Source organism: Jaculus jaculus, chromosome 8, assembly GCF_020740685.1.
Source record: "Jaculus jaculus isolate mJacJac1 chromosome 8, mJacJac1.mat.Y.cur, whole genome shotgun sequence".
NCBI classification, from domain to species: Eukaryota; Metazoa; Chordata; class Mammalia; order Rodentia; family Dipodidae; genus Jaculus; species Jaculus jaculus.
Window position 1 is genome coordinate 124151416 of NC_059109.1, and position 17063 is coordinate 124168478.

Consider the following 17063-nt stretch of genomic DNA (forward strand, 5'->3'; position numbering starts at 1 on the left):
TGTGGGTTCAGTCTTGACTCTGTCCTCCTCTCCTTGTGGTACCCGAACCACTCATTCCATCTCTCCAAGCCTTCATTTCCCCATCTTTAAAACCAATGGGCCAATGCCCACTGTGTGGCGTTACTGCCAAGCGTGAACGATAAGGTTCAGAGCATGCCTCTCACGTGCTGCAGTGGGCTGTTCCAAGTGCTTTAGTTACATTTCCAGGGAGTTCATCATCTCCCTAGAAAAGAAAGCTAAACCAACTTAACATGTGAGGGGGCAGAATGGGGATTCGAACCAGCAACCTGACTGTAGAACATGCTACTTGCTGTTCTGGCCAGGGGAAAGGGTGTGAAGGGTTAACACATAGCAAGTGAAGCAGGTGAGTAAGAAGGGAAGAGAAGAGAAGGATCTGGTCCCCATTGACACAAGCCAGGAAACCCCAGCCGTTTTCATTTCAGCATGCAAGACCTGCATGTCACAGCTCAGGTACTGTTTTTGAGCCACATAGGGCTGTGGCAGCCTTCCACGGAAGTGCGTTAAGCCTGGCACCTCCAAAGGTCTTCACTGGGCTGGTGTGTGCCAGCATAGCTGCGTCTTCTAAGAGACACAACACCTTGCTTCTTGCCACAGATCTTAGTTCCCAGCCCCTCCTGTTCTCTGCTCCCGACACAGTGGCTGATAGTCATAGACCACAGCAATGTCCATTAGAGATATTTTATTTATTTATTTAAGAGAGAGAGAGGCAGATTGAGAGAAAAAAATGAGTGTGCCAAGGCCTCTAGCCACTTCATATGAATTCCAGATGCATGTGCCACCTTGTGCATCTGGCTTACATGGGTCCTGGAGATTCAAACCTGGGTCCTTAGGCTTCACAAGCAAGCACCTTAATTGCTAAGCCATCTCCCCAGCCCACATTGTCCATTATTAGTTCCCACCTGACAAACTGCCTTAAATGAATCCAAGGCAGGAGTTAAGCTAGACTTCCTAGAGCTGCCAGAGGCCAAGACTGGAAGGGGAGGCATCTGCCAGGCTGTGTTCTGGGCCTCAGCCACCAGAGGATGCCCACTTGCAACCAACCTTACCTGGTTCGCATTGTCTAAGTACGAACTCAGGAAACCAGCCAGCAAGATTTCAGTTGGTCTTCAAGGACAAATGCCCGCTGGGCGGGCTGCCTGCCCTCTTCCTTTCCAGAGGTTTTATCAAAGCCTTTGTCAGTAAACCAGTTCCATCTTCCCACGGGTCCATTTCCCTCCAGAGGTCTCCAAGCTTGCCCTCCCCGAAAATGACAGGAGCATCCCCGGGCGTTCTTATCCTCCTCACCACCCGGAATCTATCTCATTCGGCTCTAACAGCTGCAGCCCCGTGAGGCCCGGGAGCAGGGACGAGTCTTCTTGGTGAAAAGGGAAACTGAGGCACAGGAAGAGGGAGGGGGCAGCCAGAGGCCCAGTAAGTTGACAGAGGCTCTGGGGAGAGAACTGGTACTCCCGAGGACCTATCTCTGAGCTCCAGCTTACTGGTGAGCTGATGAGGGACCCTGTCCTCCTGCCCTCTCCCTGGCCACCAGCTGTGCGGGAACCTCAGTGCTCAGTGCTCATTCCCAAACGAGCCAGAGAACCGCGTCCCTCCACAGACCCGCTATGGATGAGCCCAGGCACGCGTGGCGAGGAGCCTGTGCAGGGTAGGTGGACTTGGTCCCGCCCACTGAGCCATTCTTTACTGCATAGCTGCCTCACCATCACGCAAGAGCGCATGACAATGCAGGCATGTTATCACATGACACAAGTCTCCATTTCCCTGATTCTTTCTACAGATGAACTTTACATGAGCTTCAGTTCTTTTTTAATTTTTTTGTTTATTTTATTTATTTGAGAGCAACGGAGAGGGAGAAAATGGGCAGCCATGGCTTTCAGCCACTGCAATGAGCTCCAGACGCGTGTGTCCCCTTGCGCGGCTGGCTCACGTGGGTCCTGTGGAATCGAGCCTCAAACCGGGGCTCTTAGGCTTCACAGGCAAGCGCTTAACTGCTAAGCCGTCTCTCCAGCCCTGAGTTTCAGGGTTGTTTTTTCGAGGTAGGGTCACGCTCTAGCCCAGGCTGACCTGGAATTCACTCTGTAGTCTCAGGGTGGCTTCGAACTCACGGGGATCGTCCTACCTCTGCCTCCCGAATGCTGGGATTAAAGGCGTGCGCCACCACGCCAGGCTGAGCTTTGGTTCTTAACCCTCGCTCCAACCCCAGAAAGTAGGCAGCGCCACCCTCTTTTATATATGAGAAAGCTGCGGTTCTGGGAAGTGAGTGTCTGAGCCGAGATTAGAGTCCCAGGACTTCCACCTCAAAGGGAGGCTCTCGTTGCTGCCATGTTACTCAGAGAAAAGACTTCACCCCATGTCTACGGCCTGAGCCTCCTCCACACTCGAAGCTCCTCAGCTACCCTTTAAGAGGCATTATGGGAGCATCTTTGGAGAGAGAGGGCATGACTCAGCAGGACTCCTGTCCCTCCAGCCTCTCCCACCCTCGCTCAGCCAGCCCCTCATCCTGGGCCCACAAACAGAGACACAGCCCAGCCAGAGCTGTGAGCAGATGCGGGTTTATTATTGTACAGACTCAGCTTCCTGAACCCTCCTCACCCCAAGCCATCATCCCCGGTACTTCTGATAGGCACAGGCTCGTCCCCGGCCCTGGACCAGACACTCACACCAGCACAGTGACGTGAGCCGAGGTCTGAAGCCCTTGAGCATCTCCCACCCACCCCCTCGTTCCAGAGTCCAGAAAGCCCAAGCACAGAGGCAGAGCCATGCCCACGCTGGCGGGGACAGGAGCAGCTGCGGGCGTCTCTCTGCAGGTCAGAGTTCCAGCCAAGCCGCCAGGCCCCGGCAGGGCTGGAAACAGTGAGTGTGAAGCTGGAAGGGAAGGTTCCCAAGTACTGAGCCGGGGATGGGAGGGAGGAAAGATGACTCCAAACACCCAGGTTCCACGTTGCCCTGCAGGGAGGCCTGGCTACCACGCCCAAATCCCAGAGGTCTAGAGAAACGAGGGCAGATCTGCAGCAGCTCCCTTGGCTGGTAGCGACACCCACTTCCCCAGGCTGGGGGAGCCTGGAAGCCCTGTCCTTCCCCCACTCCTTGGGGCAGGGAACCAACCACAAGCCCTGGGCCCTCACATCACACCCGGTAAAGCCAAGGGCCCAGACACTCGGTGTGGTGCACACATCATTAAGTGATGTGTATGCAGATATCACCGTCTGCCAAGCATACTGCAGGCTCATGATCACTGCACAGGCAGGCTGCCCCCATCGGGAGCCCAGACCTGAGCCTCTCTGGCTGGGCTTCCATGCCATGCTTCCCTGAGTCTGCAGAGGCGTTGGTGGGGAATGGGGACAAACCAATTCATAGTATGTGTATCACAGTAGCTGTCATTTTCATGCCCCGGGGCTCCTGCGCAATGACCCAGGCCACACCAGCATCACCAAAAAATGCATCCCGAGGTTCAGGCTCAGACACACTCAAAATCAGGGGCCATTACCACCATGCCTTGCTTTCTTCCCACCCCAACCCCAACCTGGGCCCCTGCTTGGTGGCTTCCCAGCCAGAGGCTCCAGTTGCTCAGCTCTCCCCTGCTGCTGGTCCAAAGGGGATGCCAACTGGGACTGGCAGCAGAACACGGCCTGCTTGGATGTTCATGTGAGCTTGCCCACTTCCCCTGCTGCTCTCCAGATCATCTGAAAATGAGGGACAGCTTGGCCTGGGTAGGACTGCATCCCCTCAGTTTCCCGGGTATCCTTAAGCCACTAGCCAAAGGGCTAAAGTGGGGGTGGGGGAGGGGGAAACAGAAAGAGATTTAATATTAATATCTTGCCTAGGTGACTTCTCTTAAAACACACAAAAGCCCAGGGAGGGGTGAAGAGGGGGGCGGGAGCAGGTCAGGATGCTCAGGAGAACAAGGCTCTTCCCTCCTGGGCAGAGGGCTCCTGAGAGAGACCAGGCATTCTCTTCCTCTGGCACGCTGGCAGCCAGCATGGGCCCACAGGAGGCCTGCTTAAGGCGTGGCTGTGAGCAGGGCCCAGGGCTTCTTCGGGTCCATGGTCCAGTCCGCTCCTCCTTGGTCGCCCGCTTGGCTTTGCAGAAAGATGGGTCCTGGCATCCTAGGTGAAAGTCCTGGCTCTGCAGGCAGAAAACACCAGGGTCAGAGAAGGAAGAGAAGTTCAATTCCAAGGCTGAGCAGCAAGCAGGGCAGGGCAGGCTCCACCTTCCCTCTGCGGGGAATCAGGCTTCTCTCCGCCCGCCCCCTCAGCTGGCCTGCTCCCTCCTCCTCCCCTGCGGTCATCAGGCTCGCTCCTCTTCACTCTTTGGTCTTCAGAGTCCTCACAGGAAGGGCTCCCAGGTACCCGGTGAGGGGGATGAGACACTGGGAACCCTCAGTATTCAGCATTCGACCCCAGGGCTGCACCTGCTAGGCTAATACCGCCATTGGCTATGACATTGATAACACAAGGTCTCCCCCCTCTCTCCAGGGACTTCCTGAGAACCTCCAGCCCACATGAAGCTGGGACTAAAGAAGGTCTGCTGGAGAGGATGGCATGGGGCAGGGACTCTGCTAGCTAGTCAAGCTCAGGACTCACTCTAAGGCTAGTCCTACCAAGAAGGTTCTACCTGAGACCACTGAAGGACACTGTAACCCAGCCCAGCCCCTAATTCCACCCAGGGCTGGGGCAAGGAAAATGGAGATCGCTCCAGCTAGTAGAGGAAAGGCATGGGAACGAAGCCAGAGGAATAAAGTCTGTCCTAAGAGCCCAGGGTACCTACACCCCAGGTGAACAGCCATGTCCCCTCCTTCCACAAGGGGGCGTTACAGGAACTGTTTTGCTTGATGAATGAACTACGAAGTTTTCTCACAGTGGGCTCTGAGACAACGGTTCATTCTCACTTTCTTCTTTAATTATTAAATTTATTTATTTACGAGAGAGAGAGAAAGAAAATGGGAGTGCCGGGTCCTCCAGCCGCTGTAAATTAACTCCAGATGCATGTGCCACCTTGTGCCAGCTGGCTTATATGGGTCCTGGGAAATGCAAGCTTGGTCCTTTGGCTTTGCAGGCAAGCGCCGTAACCGCTAAACCATCTCTGCAGCCCTCACCTCACGTTCTAGGGTGGAAGCGAGGCCCTGCTGCCCCTCCTCCAGCTCCCCACCGGACATCTGTTAAAGAAGGAAGGGCGCCCCTGGCCCAGTGCCAAGCAAGCCGGCACTCCGCAAAGTGGGGCTTGGGGTGTGTGTGAACACAAGCATGCAGGGGACAGGTGATGGAGTGATGTGTACCCCCACATTCTGGAGAATGGACATGCCCAGTGCCCAGCCCGCCCCCGCCTTTCACCACTTCAAGTGCCCAGCCTCCAGCCTCCAGCCCCACCTGGTAGACGAGGGTCAAGTCAGCAGGTGAACAAACAGAATGGCCAAGCCGATGTTGAGAAGGATCACCATGCAGATGAGGACCGTGTTGGGCACCTGGAGCCAGGGAGAGAGGCCTGAGCACACCTGAGTCCCCGGAAGCTCCAGACACCCCCTCCCAGGTCACAAAGGCAGAGGGGCAGGTACTTCGGGAAGGACCCTCCTAGGAGCATCCACTGCTGGATCCCACAGACCGCGATGGCCTGGAGAATTATTGGAACTAATTGACCCGAACCCCCAGGACCCAAAAAGGGACACGGATGTGTTGCAAACCATCATCGTTGACTTCACTTCTGTTGCTGGGGTTCCTGGTCCCCAGTTCCCATGCGCCAAGAGGTCCAGAACCGAAGCCCCGAGGGGCCTTTCCTCCACCCCCTAGAAGCCCTCCTTGCTGTACGCTAGACAGATGTGGCAGGTGCCCAAGCAAACGGCCCCAGGCCTGGCAGGGGCAGCTTGCTGGTCCAACTCCTGAGAACAGCCTCAGGAGGGTAGTAGCGTGCCAGGTGCCAAGGTACCGTCCCGGGGGTGGGGAGGGACGCGCTGCCCTGTCATTCGTCCTCTGCAGGTCGGGCCAAGGCCAGCCGCAGGTGTTCCACGGCCCTATGCAGCTTCCATTCCCCACGAGCCTCACCTCCTCCACCTCCACCTCGGCCTCGGCCGCCAGCGCCGCCTCCTTCCGGGCCTTCTTCTTGGCGCCCGCCTTGGTCAGCCCGCGAGCCTCGGTCTTGCGGGCCTTGGCCTTGGGCTCGGCCCTGGGGACGATGGGCTTGGGCTCTAGCTTGGAGGGCGTCTGGGGCGCGGGGGTCTGCTCCGGGGCGGTGGCCGGGGACGGCGGCGCGGAGTCGGGGCCGGACGCCTCGGGCTCGGGCTCGGGCTCGGGCTCGTCGTCCGGGGGCGGCGGCGCGGGCGGCCCGGTGCGCACGGCGTAGCTGTGATAGCCGCGGTACATGGCCACCTCGGGCTCGGGCACGGGCGCGGGCGGCGGCCGCAGCGCCTCGATGGCCATGAGCTCCGAGGAGGGCCGCGCGGGGCTGCGGCGACCCGCGCCCTCGGCCGGCGTCGGCGGCCCGCTGCCCTCGCCGCCCGGCTCGCCGTTCCACGCGCCCGGGGCCAGCAGACCGTCCTGGGACTGCGCGGGCCGCGGCCGCTTGGGCTGCGGGGGCGTCCCGGCGGGAGACGGGGAGCCGGCCTCCCCCGGCCGCGGGGTCTCGCGCTCGTGCAGCTGCGGGCTCTCGCGGGGGCGTCCCGGCAGGACGCCCGCGCCCGCGCCCCGCCCGGGCTCCAGCAGGCTCTCCGAGTTGTCCAGGATCTCCTGCAGCAGCCGGCGCTTCTGGTACTCCGGACCTGTCGGGGACAGCACAGGGGATGCCAGGATTAATCTCGGAGCATCCCGGGCCTCGGGCACCATTTTAATTTATTGTATTTATGTATTTATGGAACAGAGAAAGAGGGAGAGAGAATGAGTGCGCCAGGGCCTCCAGCCACTGCAAACGAACTTCAGATGCATGTGCCACCTTGTGCATCTGGCTGACATGGGTCCTGGGGAACCGAACCTCGGTCCATTGGTCTTGCAGGCAAACGCCTTAACCGCTAAGCCATCTCCCCAGCCCTCGTTTTAATTTTTTAAAAATATTTTATTTATTCACTTATTTGAAAGAGTGAGAGAAAGGATGGGCAAGCCTAGGCCTCTAGCCACTGCAAACACATGCGCCCCCTTGTGCATCTGGCTGACGTGAGTCCTGGGGAATCGAACCCGGGTCCTTAGTTTTCTCAGGCGAACGCCTTAACGGCTAAGCCATTTCATTTTAATTTTTTGTATAATTTTATTTATTTGAGATAGAGAAAGAGGCAGATAAAGAGAGAATGGGCACGCCAGGGCCTCCAGCCACTGCAAATGAACTCCAGACACAGGCATCGCCATCTTATGCATCTGGATTAAGTGAGTACTGGGGAATCGAACCTGGGCCCTTTGGCTTTGCAGGCCATCTCTGTGCACTTAACGTTGTGGAGATAAAGCAAGGGGGGTTGGATGCCCTCCCCAAGCTCACACAGCAAAGAACGGCGACCGTGTGCTAGCGTCACCGATCTCTGGATCCCCTCGTCTGAAAATGGGCCTAAATCGACTGTTTCATAAACGCTATGGGAAGGATTTAAATAAGATACTTGGAGCTTCCAGTCTGTGCTGGTGTTGCTCTTCCTGAGGCCAGCAGGGGGCGCGCCGCGATCGGGAGCCGCGGGTCCTCCAGGGCACCGACTGCTCCCAACTCTTTCCATCCTCTAGTGTTCCTCTGGCCCGCCTGCTGGGGCCAGACCGTGTCGCACACTTAAATGCCAGCCTCTGCCATCAGTAGGCAGCGCAGCCGCACAACTCTGCCGGGAGCAGCCTGTGTCCCAGCCTGGGTCCCCTCCTCACCTCACCTCATCCCAAGCGCCATTCACGTAGCTCACCCATGTCACTGCTCCTTCATCCCGTGCCATTACACCCGTGGTCCTCTCTTGATCCACCCAACACTACCTGTGCAGCAGTTCTGAAAGGGCAGACTGGCCACCCTCTTGGGAGATGCCATTAGTGGGCTCCATACCAGACCTGGAACTGGGGAGTGGGCCCACAGTCCACATCAAATATAAGATCCACAGCTCTGAGGTGGCCTTCAAAATTAGGCTTCAAAGGCCTCCCCTACAGAGAGCCTTCCCTTAACATCTCCCAGTACCTTGACGGTTAGATATTTCCTGTGAGCCCCGGGGCCCTGTTCTGACCATGCGCATGCTGGACTCTCCCCCTGTGTGGCACACAGTAGGTAACATCCTTAGCCACCTCAAGCTCACTGTCACCTTCATATAAATTAGCCCATGCACAAAAAGTGGGCTCTGTTCCTATGCCCATGTCCCAGCACAGGAGTTGAGGGTAACATTTGCCTTGCACAAGGTCCCACAGCTAGTGAGTAGCAAGGCGAGGATCTGAACACGTGAGTCTGTGCCTAACCCCATGCAAAGCTGCCTGTGTGACCCCTTGATCCTTCCTGATTATGGACCCCAGCTGCATGGCCCCCTGAGCCCAGTATGGTGCCCGACACATAAGCAGTGCCCAGTTCTCATTTGACAAACTCCTAAGCAGCTGCGGGCGCCCCTGTACCATGCTCACAGTTTCCAGCCTACTTAGGCATCTCCACTTTCCAGCAGGCGAGGGGAGAGCACCCAGTCAAGGACTTCCCGCCCCACACCTCATCCCTCGCTGGCTTACCTGGCTGGTAGAAGTCTGGAGCCAGCTCCCTGGCCAACGTTCGGGCAATGTTGGACTCCTGGTTGGCAGCTATGGCGGCCTGTTCTGCTGCCTCAGCCTTGGCCTTGGCATGGCTTGTCCTATGGAGACAACATGGCAAAAGACTTTGGATCCACCAGAAAATCAGCCCTCTGCCCCTCCTCCCAATGTTCCGTGTGTCAACTCAGACAGCATTCTCACTTGGGCTGTCAATAAATATTACCCAGCCCCATGGCCCAGACTATTGGGCATTTCCCACACCATTTCCTTTAGTTTTAGGGCACACAGATAGACTGTAACATGTAGTTAAGTGTGGTCAGGTAGCCGCATTCCTTCTGGTCAATGCATTGTGACAAGACCTGATCCATAAAACCATATTCTCTGTTGCTTGTTGAATGCAGACAAGGGCAAGGTCCCGGAATAGGATGTTTAACCTCGTTTGTATCACATAACCCTCACCGTGTTCAGCAGGCTGACGAAACCTACGGACCCTTTCTGGAAATAATGTTTTAAAATGCATAAAATGGATAAGATAGGTTACAAAGAGCTGCAACTAAATGACACATTGTTACCAAAATGTTTTTTTAAAGATATATATTTTTCAATATTTTATTTATTTATTTATTTGAGAGAGAGAGGCAGATAAAGAGAGAATGGGTGTGCCAGGGCCTTTAGCCACTGCAAACAAACTCCAGATGCATGCACCCCCTTGTACATTTGGCTTACATGGGTCCTGAAGAATAAAACCTGGGTTCTTTGGCTTTACAGGCAAGTCATCTCTCCAGGCCCCCAAATTAAATGTATGTGTGCTAAAGGGTGTGTGTGGATGTCAGAGGACAACTTCAGATGTGCTGGTCCCTCCCTGCCTTACACTTCCTTTGAGGCAAGGTCCTTAGGCTTTGCAGGCAAATGCCTTAACCACTAATCCATATCACCAGCTCCCCCAAAATATTTTTAATATTTTATATACTTGAGAGAGAATGAGCATGGGTGCACCAGAGCCTCTTATCACTGCACACAAAATCCAGATGTGTGTGTGTGTGCCACTTTGTGCATCTGGCTTTATGTGGGTACTAAGGAATCAAACCCAGGCCATCAGGCTTTGCAAGCAAACACCTTTAACAACTGAACCATCTCTCCAGCCCCAAAATGGTTTGTTTTTTGGTTTTGTTTTGTTTTTAGAGAGAGAGAAAGAGGCAGACAGAGAGAGAGAGAATGGGTGCACCAGGGCCTTTGACCGCTGCAAACGAACTCCAGATGCATTCACTACCTTGTGTATCTGGCTTACATGGATCCTGGGGAATCAAACCTGGGTTCTTTGGCTTTACAGGCAAGTTCCTTAACAGCTAAGTCATCTCTCCAGCCCCCCAGATTAAATGTATGTGTGCTAAAGGGCGTGTGTGAAGGTCAGAGGACAACTTCCCGTGTGCCGGTCCCTGCCTTACACTTCCTTTGAGGCGAGGTCTCATGTTCACTGTGGCTTTGGCTGGCATGGCAGGTTCCTGGGCTTCAGGCAAAGTCTTCTATCTCTGCCTCCTTCTCATCAGTAGGCATGGCTAGGATTACACGCCTGCCACAGCATTAAGCCATTTTCACATGGGTGCTGGGGTCTCGAACTCAGGTCCTCATGTTTGTGCAGCAAGTGCGTCATCCACTGAGCTTTCTCCCCAGCCCCACCATCAAAGTATTCGTACTGTGATCATGTGTATCTATGTTTAGTAACGTATTATAAAATATCTACCAGGTCTACTAACTACAATAATTCAAAAGTATAAATGGCCAGGCATGGTGGCTCACACCTGTAATCCCAGCATTCCAGAGACTGTGGCAAGAGAACAACCATGGGTTCGAGGACAGGTGGGGCTGTGGAGTGTGGCCTTGTGTCAACAAAGCACCCCCTCTGGGGACTGGGGAGCTAGCTTGGCTGGTAAAGTGCCTGCCTTGCAAGCATGAAGGCCTGAGTTCTGTCCCCAAAACTCACTTGAAAAAGCCAAGCATGGTGGCACAGGTTTTTAATCCCAGCGCCAGGAAAAACACAGAAGGCTTCCACGTGCACACACACACACACACACACACACACAGAGGCGCATACACACATACCTCTCAACCCCCCAACAAGCTCCCAAGTATAAATTGAGCATAAAAGATATTTCAAGGATATGCGCAGCAACAGTATTGTGACATGAAAATGTGTAATCTGTCTTGGTGACAAAAGTTACAGATACTGCTATATGGTTACACCTACTTCCATAATTGAAGGAAACTCTAGATTTCAGTTGGCCCATGGAGTGGACGCTTTGGGTGCCCCGTTCGGCCCCCTGACTGGGCATATGCAGCCAGCCCCTCGCTGCCATGAGCTCTGGCTCGTGACTCAATGCTGCCCCGGTGGACTACGACCAGCGAAGCCACTGAGAGCCAGAATCGGAAAGGCCGCTGGCCCTGCCCCAGGCAGTCCACCCCAGACTGGTTGACGCCAGCCCTCTCCCTCCCTCTTAGCCCAAGTATAGAGTCCCCTGCCCATGTTCAGGCCAAGCCTTGCTAGGAGATGGGGGCATCATTCCTCCTGTCTGATCACCCCCCCGCCAACACTCTGCTGAGGCCCATGGGCGAGGGTCTCCTCAAAGGTTCTGAGCCTGTTTGGAGAAGGCGAGACAGCAGTAACTGGGGCAGGCGGAGGGACAGTGACTCTTCCACATGGTCTTTTATTTTTTTAAGGGTTTTTTTGTTTATTTTTATTTATTTATTTGAGAGTGACAGAGAGAGAAAGAAGCAGAGAGAGAGAATGGGCACACCAGGGCTTCCAGCCACTGCAAAGGAACTCCAGCCGTGTCGCCCCCCGCCCTTGTGCATCTGGCTAACGTGGGTCCTGGGGAATCAAGCCTCGAACCGGGGTCCTTAAGCTTCACAGGCAAGCGCTTAACCGCTAAGCCATCTCTCCAGACTCCTCATGGTCTTGAGATTGTCTTTCACCAGCAGGGTTATAATAAGGCTGGTAGTTCTGGAACGGGGTGGGCCATCACACAGCAGAATCACTTGGGGAAGCATCCTATGCCCGCCCCCAAACCCCCCTTTCCTCACTCCCTAGCTGCTGGTTATAGCTGGCCATGCCTCCCTGTTGTCCCCACCACCACCTCCTCTGCAGACATTGGTGCCTCTGTAGACTCACCCTGACTCCAGGCCTTGGCTTGGGCTATCCACTGGCCTGGAATACTCTTCTTCTCCTTCCAAACTCCCAGCCTTAAAAGGCCCCCTCAAGACACATCTATGCATTGGTTCTTTTATCTGGCGGGTGGGGGGAGGGGAATTCTCAAAGTAGGATCTCACTCTAGCCCAGGCTAACCTGGAATTCACTGTGTAGTCTCAGGCTGGCCTTGAAGTCACAGTGATCCTCCTACCGTTGTCCCCTGAGGTCTGGGATTAAAGGTGTATGCCACCATGCCCAGCTCAGTTCATTTAATTTTTTTTTTTTTTTTTTAAGAGAGAGAGCAAGGGAGAGAGAGAATTGGCATGTCAGGGCCTCAGCCAGTGCAATCAAATTCCAGATGCCTGCGCCACCTAGTGGGCATGTGGAACCTTGCACTTGCCTCATCTTTGTGCCTCTGACTTAGGTGGGATCTGGAGAGTGGAACATGGGTCCTTAGGCTTTGCAGGTAAATGCCTTAACCATTAAGCTGTCTCTCCAGCCCTTAGTTCATTTGTTTAATAAGACATTGTAGAGTGTCTGTCATATATGAGACCCTGTTCTGGGCATCTTAGACACGAGTGCTGACAGAGCATCCCTGAGAGCTGACATGCCAGCAGAGGGCTCAGCAAACCCAGACCCTGCTTTGTTTTGTTTCACCCTAAGAATGTTTATTTCATTTTTTAATATTTAAGTTAGAGAGAGATAATGGGCATGCCAGAGCACTCCAGTCACTGCAAACAAACTCCAGATGCATGCACCACCATGGACATCTTGCTTATATGGGTTCTGGGGAATTGAACCTGGATCCTTAGGTTTTTCAGGTAAGCAACTGAACTGCTAAAGCCATCTCTCCAGCCCCTTATTTCACTGTCAAATAGCTGGAGGGAGGAGGAGGAGGAGAAGGAGGAGTAATATTTTCAAACATGTGAAAATGGTATGGAATTCAAATTTCAACGTCCATATAAAGTTTTACTGGAATGCAGCCACACTTATGTACTGTCTGCAGTTAGGCAGTTGCTGTAGAGACCGAATGGTAAACAAGGCCAAAACTATTTCTCATATGGTCCTTCACAGAAAAGTCTGCCGCCCTCGGTTCCAGTGCCGTCGCTCAACAAATATTTCTTCTCCTGCTAAGATTAACAGCTGTAATCCTGATGATTTGTTGAACACTTTGGTCCTGGTTCTGTGCTGTGGACTCCTCAGCAGACATGAATCATGAGAGGCAGTCACTTTCTATGGACCAAGCTTGGCAAAACCACAGCCATCGGGCATGGTGGCACACACCTTTAAGCAGAGTCCTTGGGAGGCAGAGGTAGGACGATCAACGTGAGTTCGAGGCCAGCCCGAGTCTGGAACTGCAGAGTGAGTTTCAGGTCAGCCTGGGCTACAGTGAGAAGAAGAAGGAGAAGGAGAAGAAGGAGGAGGGGGAGGAGGAGAAGAAGAAGAGTAGCAGCTAGGCGTGGTGGTGCACATCTTTAATCTCAGCACTTGGAAGGCAGAGGTAGGAGGATTGCCCTGTGAGACCCTACCTCAAAAAAAAAAAAAAAAGAAAAGAAAAGAAAGAAAGAAAAGACAGTATTTGGGCTGGAGAGGTGGCTCAGTGGTTAAGGTGCATGCTTGCAAAGTCTAAAAGCCTGGGTTTGGTTCCCCAGCACTTACGTAAAGCCAGATGTGCAAAGTGACACATGCATCTGGATTGCACTTGCAGCGTGGCAGGAGGCCCCTAGCATGTCCATTCTCTCTTTCTGTCGCTTGCATTTAAATAAATAAGAATGCATTTTAAAGAACCCACAGCCTTCTTGGTTGGATCCACCAGCTTGCCTAATGGGCAACCCTGGTGCACATCCCAGACACAATGGCGCGCGTCGCTGAGGTGGTCAGCTGAGTGTGTTATGCCAGCCGCTGATGCCCAGGCTGTTTGTAACTGTTTAAGTCTAAGTAAAGCAGCAGTGTAAGAACTGGGCAGCCAAGGTGATCTTGAACTTCTAATTTCTCTGCTTCTACCTTCTGAGGGCAGGGGTTACAGGCATCAGCCACCATATGGACGGACCCCAGGGCTTTATGAATGCAGCATTCTACCAACTCAGTTACGTCCCCGGCCCCTATGCTAGTAGTTTCTGAGAAAAGATGGTCGTGACCCACCTCTGCAAAGCTAAGCATTAACCCTTCCACCTGCCTTGGGGTGAGGAGGTCCGTGTGCGCACCTTGCTGTCACCCATGGTGTGCTTCTGTCTGAGTCCTCAACACACTGGATCTGCCTGCCATGTCTCCCGATACCTTCCACCTTTGGCAGCTAGTTCTCCTCGCATGGGGACGAGAATTTTCTGAAACACACTTACTCCATGTCCCTCAGCTTGAGCCCTTTACTCATTACACAAGCCACAGCCCTTCTAGCATCACCTCTGGGGTAAGAATTCCATGGACAGGGACCAAAGCTGGGGACGAGGAGGACCCAGTAGGCAACTGGAAGCTTACAGCCTAATGCAGCCCTGCTAAGCCAATAGGCCACATTTCTGGAACTTCGTGGATGGCCAGGGGCTCACAGCAAGGCCTCTCAGTGTATGGCTAACAGGAAGTACCTCCAGCCAGTCTACCTGGGCCAGACCTTGGCTGCCCTTTCTAACCCTGGGCAGTCTAAGTGCCCCAAGCCTCATTATCTTCATCTGCAAAGTGAGGATAATAACAGCACCTATGGAGAAATGGTGTAAGGCTACAGAGCTGGCTTAGTGGTTAAGGTGCTTGCCTACAAAGCCAAAGGACCCAGGTTCGATTCCCCAGTACCCATGTAAAGCCAGATGCACAAAGTGGCACATGCATCTGGAGTTCATGTGCAGAGGTGGAAGGCCCTAGAGCCCCCCATTCATTCTCTTTCTCTCTCTCTCTCTCAAATAAATAAAATTAATTAATTAAAATAAAAAGAAATTGTATAAAGTGAGCCAACAATCATGGGGTTTTCTGGACAGCAGTGTGAACACAGGAAAAGTTACATAAATGCTTGTTGAATAAAAATAAATGAGAAGCACAGTTTTGTTGAGGACAGGGCCAAAAATTCCAAATGTATTAAGTGTCGCTAAAGAATTAAATAAAGGTGAGGGGCTGGAGAGGTGGCTTAGCGGTTAAGGCACTTGCATGTGAAGCCTAAGGACCCATGTTCAACTCTCCAGATCCCATGTTAGTTTGAATGTTAGATGCACAAAGGTGAGGCAAGTGCACGGTCACACATGCCCAGTAGTAGGTGGCACAAGCATCTGGAGTTCAACTGATGTGGCTGAGGCCCTGGCATGCCAATTCTCTCTATATATCTCTCTCTCTAAAATAAAAAATTTAAAAACATGTAAGAATAATTAAATAAAGGAAGGATCATTTATCCAGTAGACTCTGGCTCAAAACAGGACCAGGCGGAAGAGGGATGGGGCAGAGCAAGACTCTATGTTCCATTTGGGTTGCCACAGGCTGGCAACCCCTGCCACTGTGGGCGAACGTGTGGGGAGCCACAACACATGCATACACCACACAGATAAACCCTTAGAACTAGAAGTCAGTGGAAGGTTTGGAGGATGGCAACAGATGTCAGTCCTGGCTCAGGCTTCTTGCCAGCACCTTTGGTGGTGCAGAGGTAGATGGAGGGACAGCGCTGCCAAACATCTTCCTGAAGAGGGATGCTTTGAATGTTTGTCCCAAAATAACCCTTCGCCCCCACTCTGTCTGGTCAAGACCATGTGTGGATGAGTGTACAGCCACTGGCCCAGAGGGCTTCCTAGGAGAAAGCGTTGCACTAAGGATGTAGGCGAGGGCCAAGTCCGAGAGCCCTGACCAACAGGCCCTTCCTCCCAAGACCCAGAACTCCATTCATTCCCAGCAAGCAAACATAGAATGAGCCTCCACCATGTGGGTTCACCAGGGACAGGCGGCAGTCAGTGAAGTAGACTGCCCACGAGAGGGGCTAAGGGCACAAACACAGGTCCAAATTGAGGCACCACTGTCTTGCTCTCTGGCCTCATTTTCTTCAACAGTCCAACAATGACACTTTTTATTTACCTCATAAAATTACTGAGAGTCTGAAATGAGATAATACAAAAGTACTTAGCATTACCTGAGTGCTTAACAAATAGTAGCTAATATCATCATTATTTTATTTTTAGTTAATTAATTTTTTATTATTATTATTTTGGTTTTTCGAGGTAGGGTCTCACTCTAGCCCAGGCTGACCTTGAATTCACTATGTAGTCTCAGGGTGGCCTCGAACTCATAGTGATCCTCCTACCTCTGCCTCCTGAGTGCTGGGATTAAAGGCGTGAGCCACCACGTCTGGCTCATCATTATTGTTTTCAATATTATTTTATTTTATTATTATTTATTTTTATTTATTATATATTATAAATATTATTTTATTTATTTGGTTATTTCTTTATTTGAGAGAGAGAGAGAGAGAACGGATATGCCAGGAACTCTAGCCATTGCAAATGAACTCCAGATGCATGCACTATTATGTGCATCTGGATTACGTGGGTACTGGGGAATTGAACCTGCGTCCATAGGCTTCATAGGCAAGTGCCTTAACCACTAAGCAATCTTGCCAACCCATCATTATTATTTTTGTCATTGTAACAATGCTTACCAGCATTTCCTTTCAGAATTCTCTTGACTACTAATGGATGAGGAAAAGTCATCTAAACACTGCCTGGAGGTTATCAGTACTTGGTTACTTTCAACTGCCAGTTAAACCTCCACCGTGAGGCTACAGTTTATTCACCTGTTTACCAGCTCATGGAAATTTAGATTGTTTCCATTCTTTGGTGGTCATGAAAAATGCTACTATTGAGATCCTTATGCAGGTTTTTGTGTGAATGAATGTTGTCAACTTTCTTGGGTACATCTCTACAAGGAGAACCTGCAGAGCATGGTGGGGCATATCTTTAATCTTAGCACTCAGGTGGCAGAAGCAGGAGATCACTGTGAGTTTGAGGCCAGCTCAAGACTGCAAAGTCAATTCCAGGTCAGCCTGAGCTAGAGTGAGACCCTGTCTCAAAAAAAATTTAGAAGTATAAACTGCTGGGTCATATGATAATTCTATATTTATAGACTAGAGAGAGAGATTGTGAGAGATGGGGGAATGGGCATGTCGGGGCCTTCTAGCATTCCAAACTCCAGACACATGTGCCACTTTATACATCTGGCTTTGCATGGGTACTGGGGAA

At 52.6% G+C, this 17063-nt stretch overlaps 1 protein-coding gene across 1 annotated transcript in view; it reads right to left on the reverse strand.

Moving 5' to 3' along the window:
• Positions 1–2554: 2554 nt before the first annotated feature.
• The window catches only part of Jph2 (junctophilin 2), an 85415-nt gene continuing 70906 nt past the window's right edge, over positions 2555–17063 (reverse strand). The window contains exons 3-6 of the mRNA XM_045157131.1: positions 8664–8782; positions 6054–6766; positions 5385–5479; positions 2555–4143 (exon numbers count right to left, since the gene is read on the reverse strand). Coding sequence (XP_045013066.1) covers positions 5399–5479; positions 6054–6766; positions 8664–8782 — 913 coding nt within the window. The 3' untranslated portion in view covers positions 2555–4143; positions 5385–5398. The remainder of the gene's footprint in view (positions 4144–5384; positions 5480–6053; positions 6767–8663; positions 8783–17063) is intronic.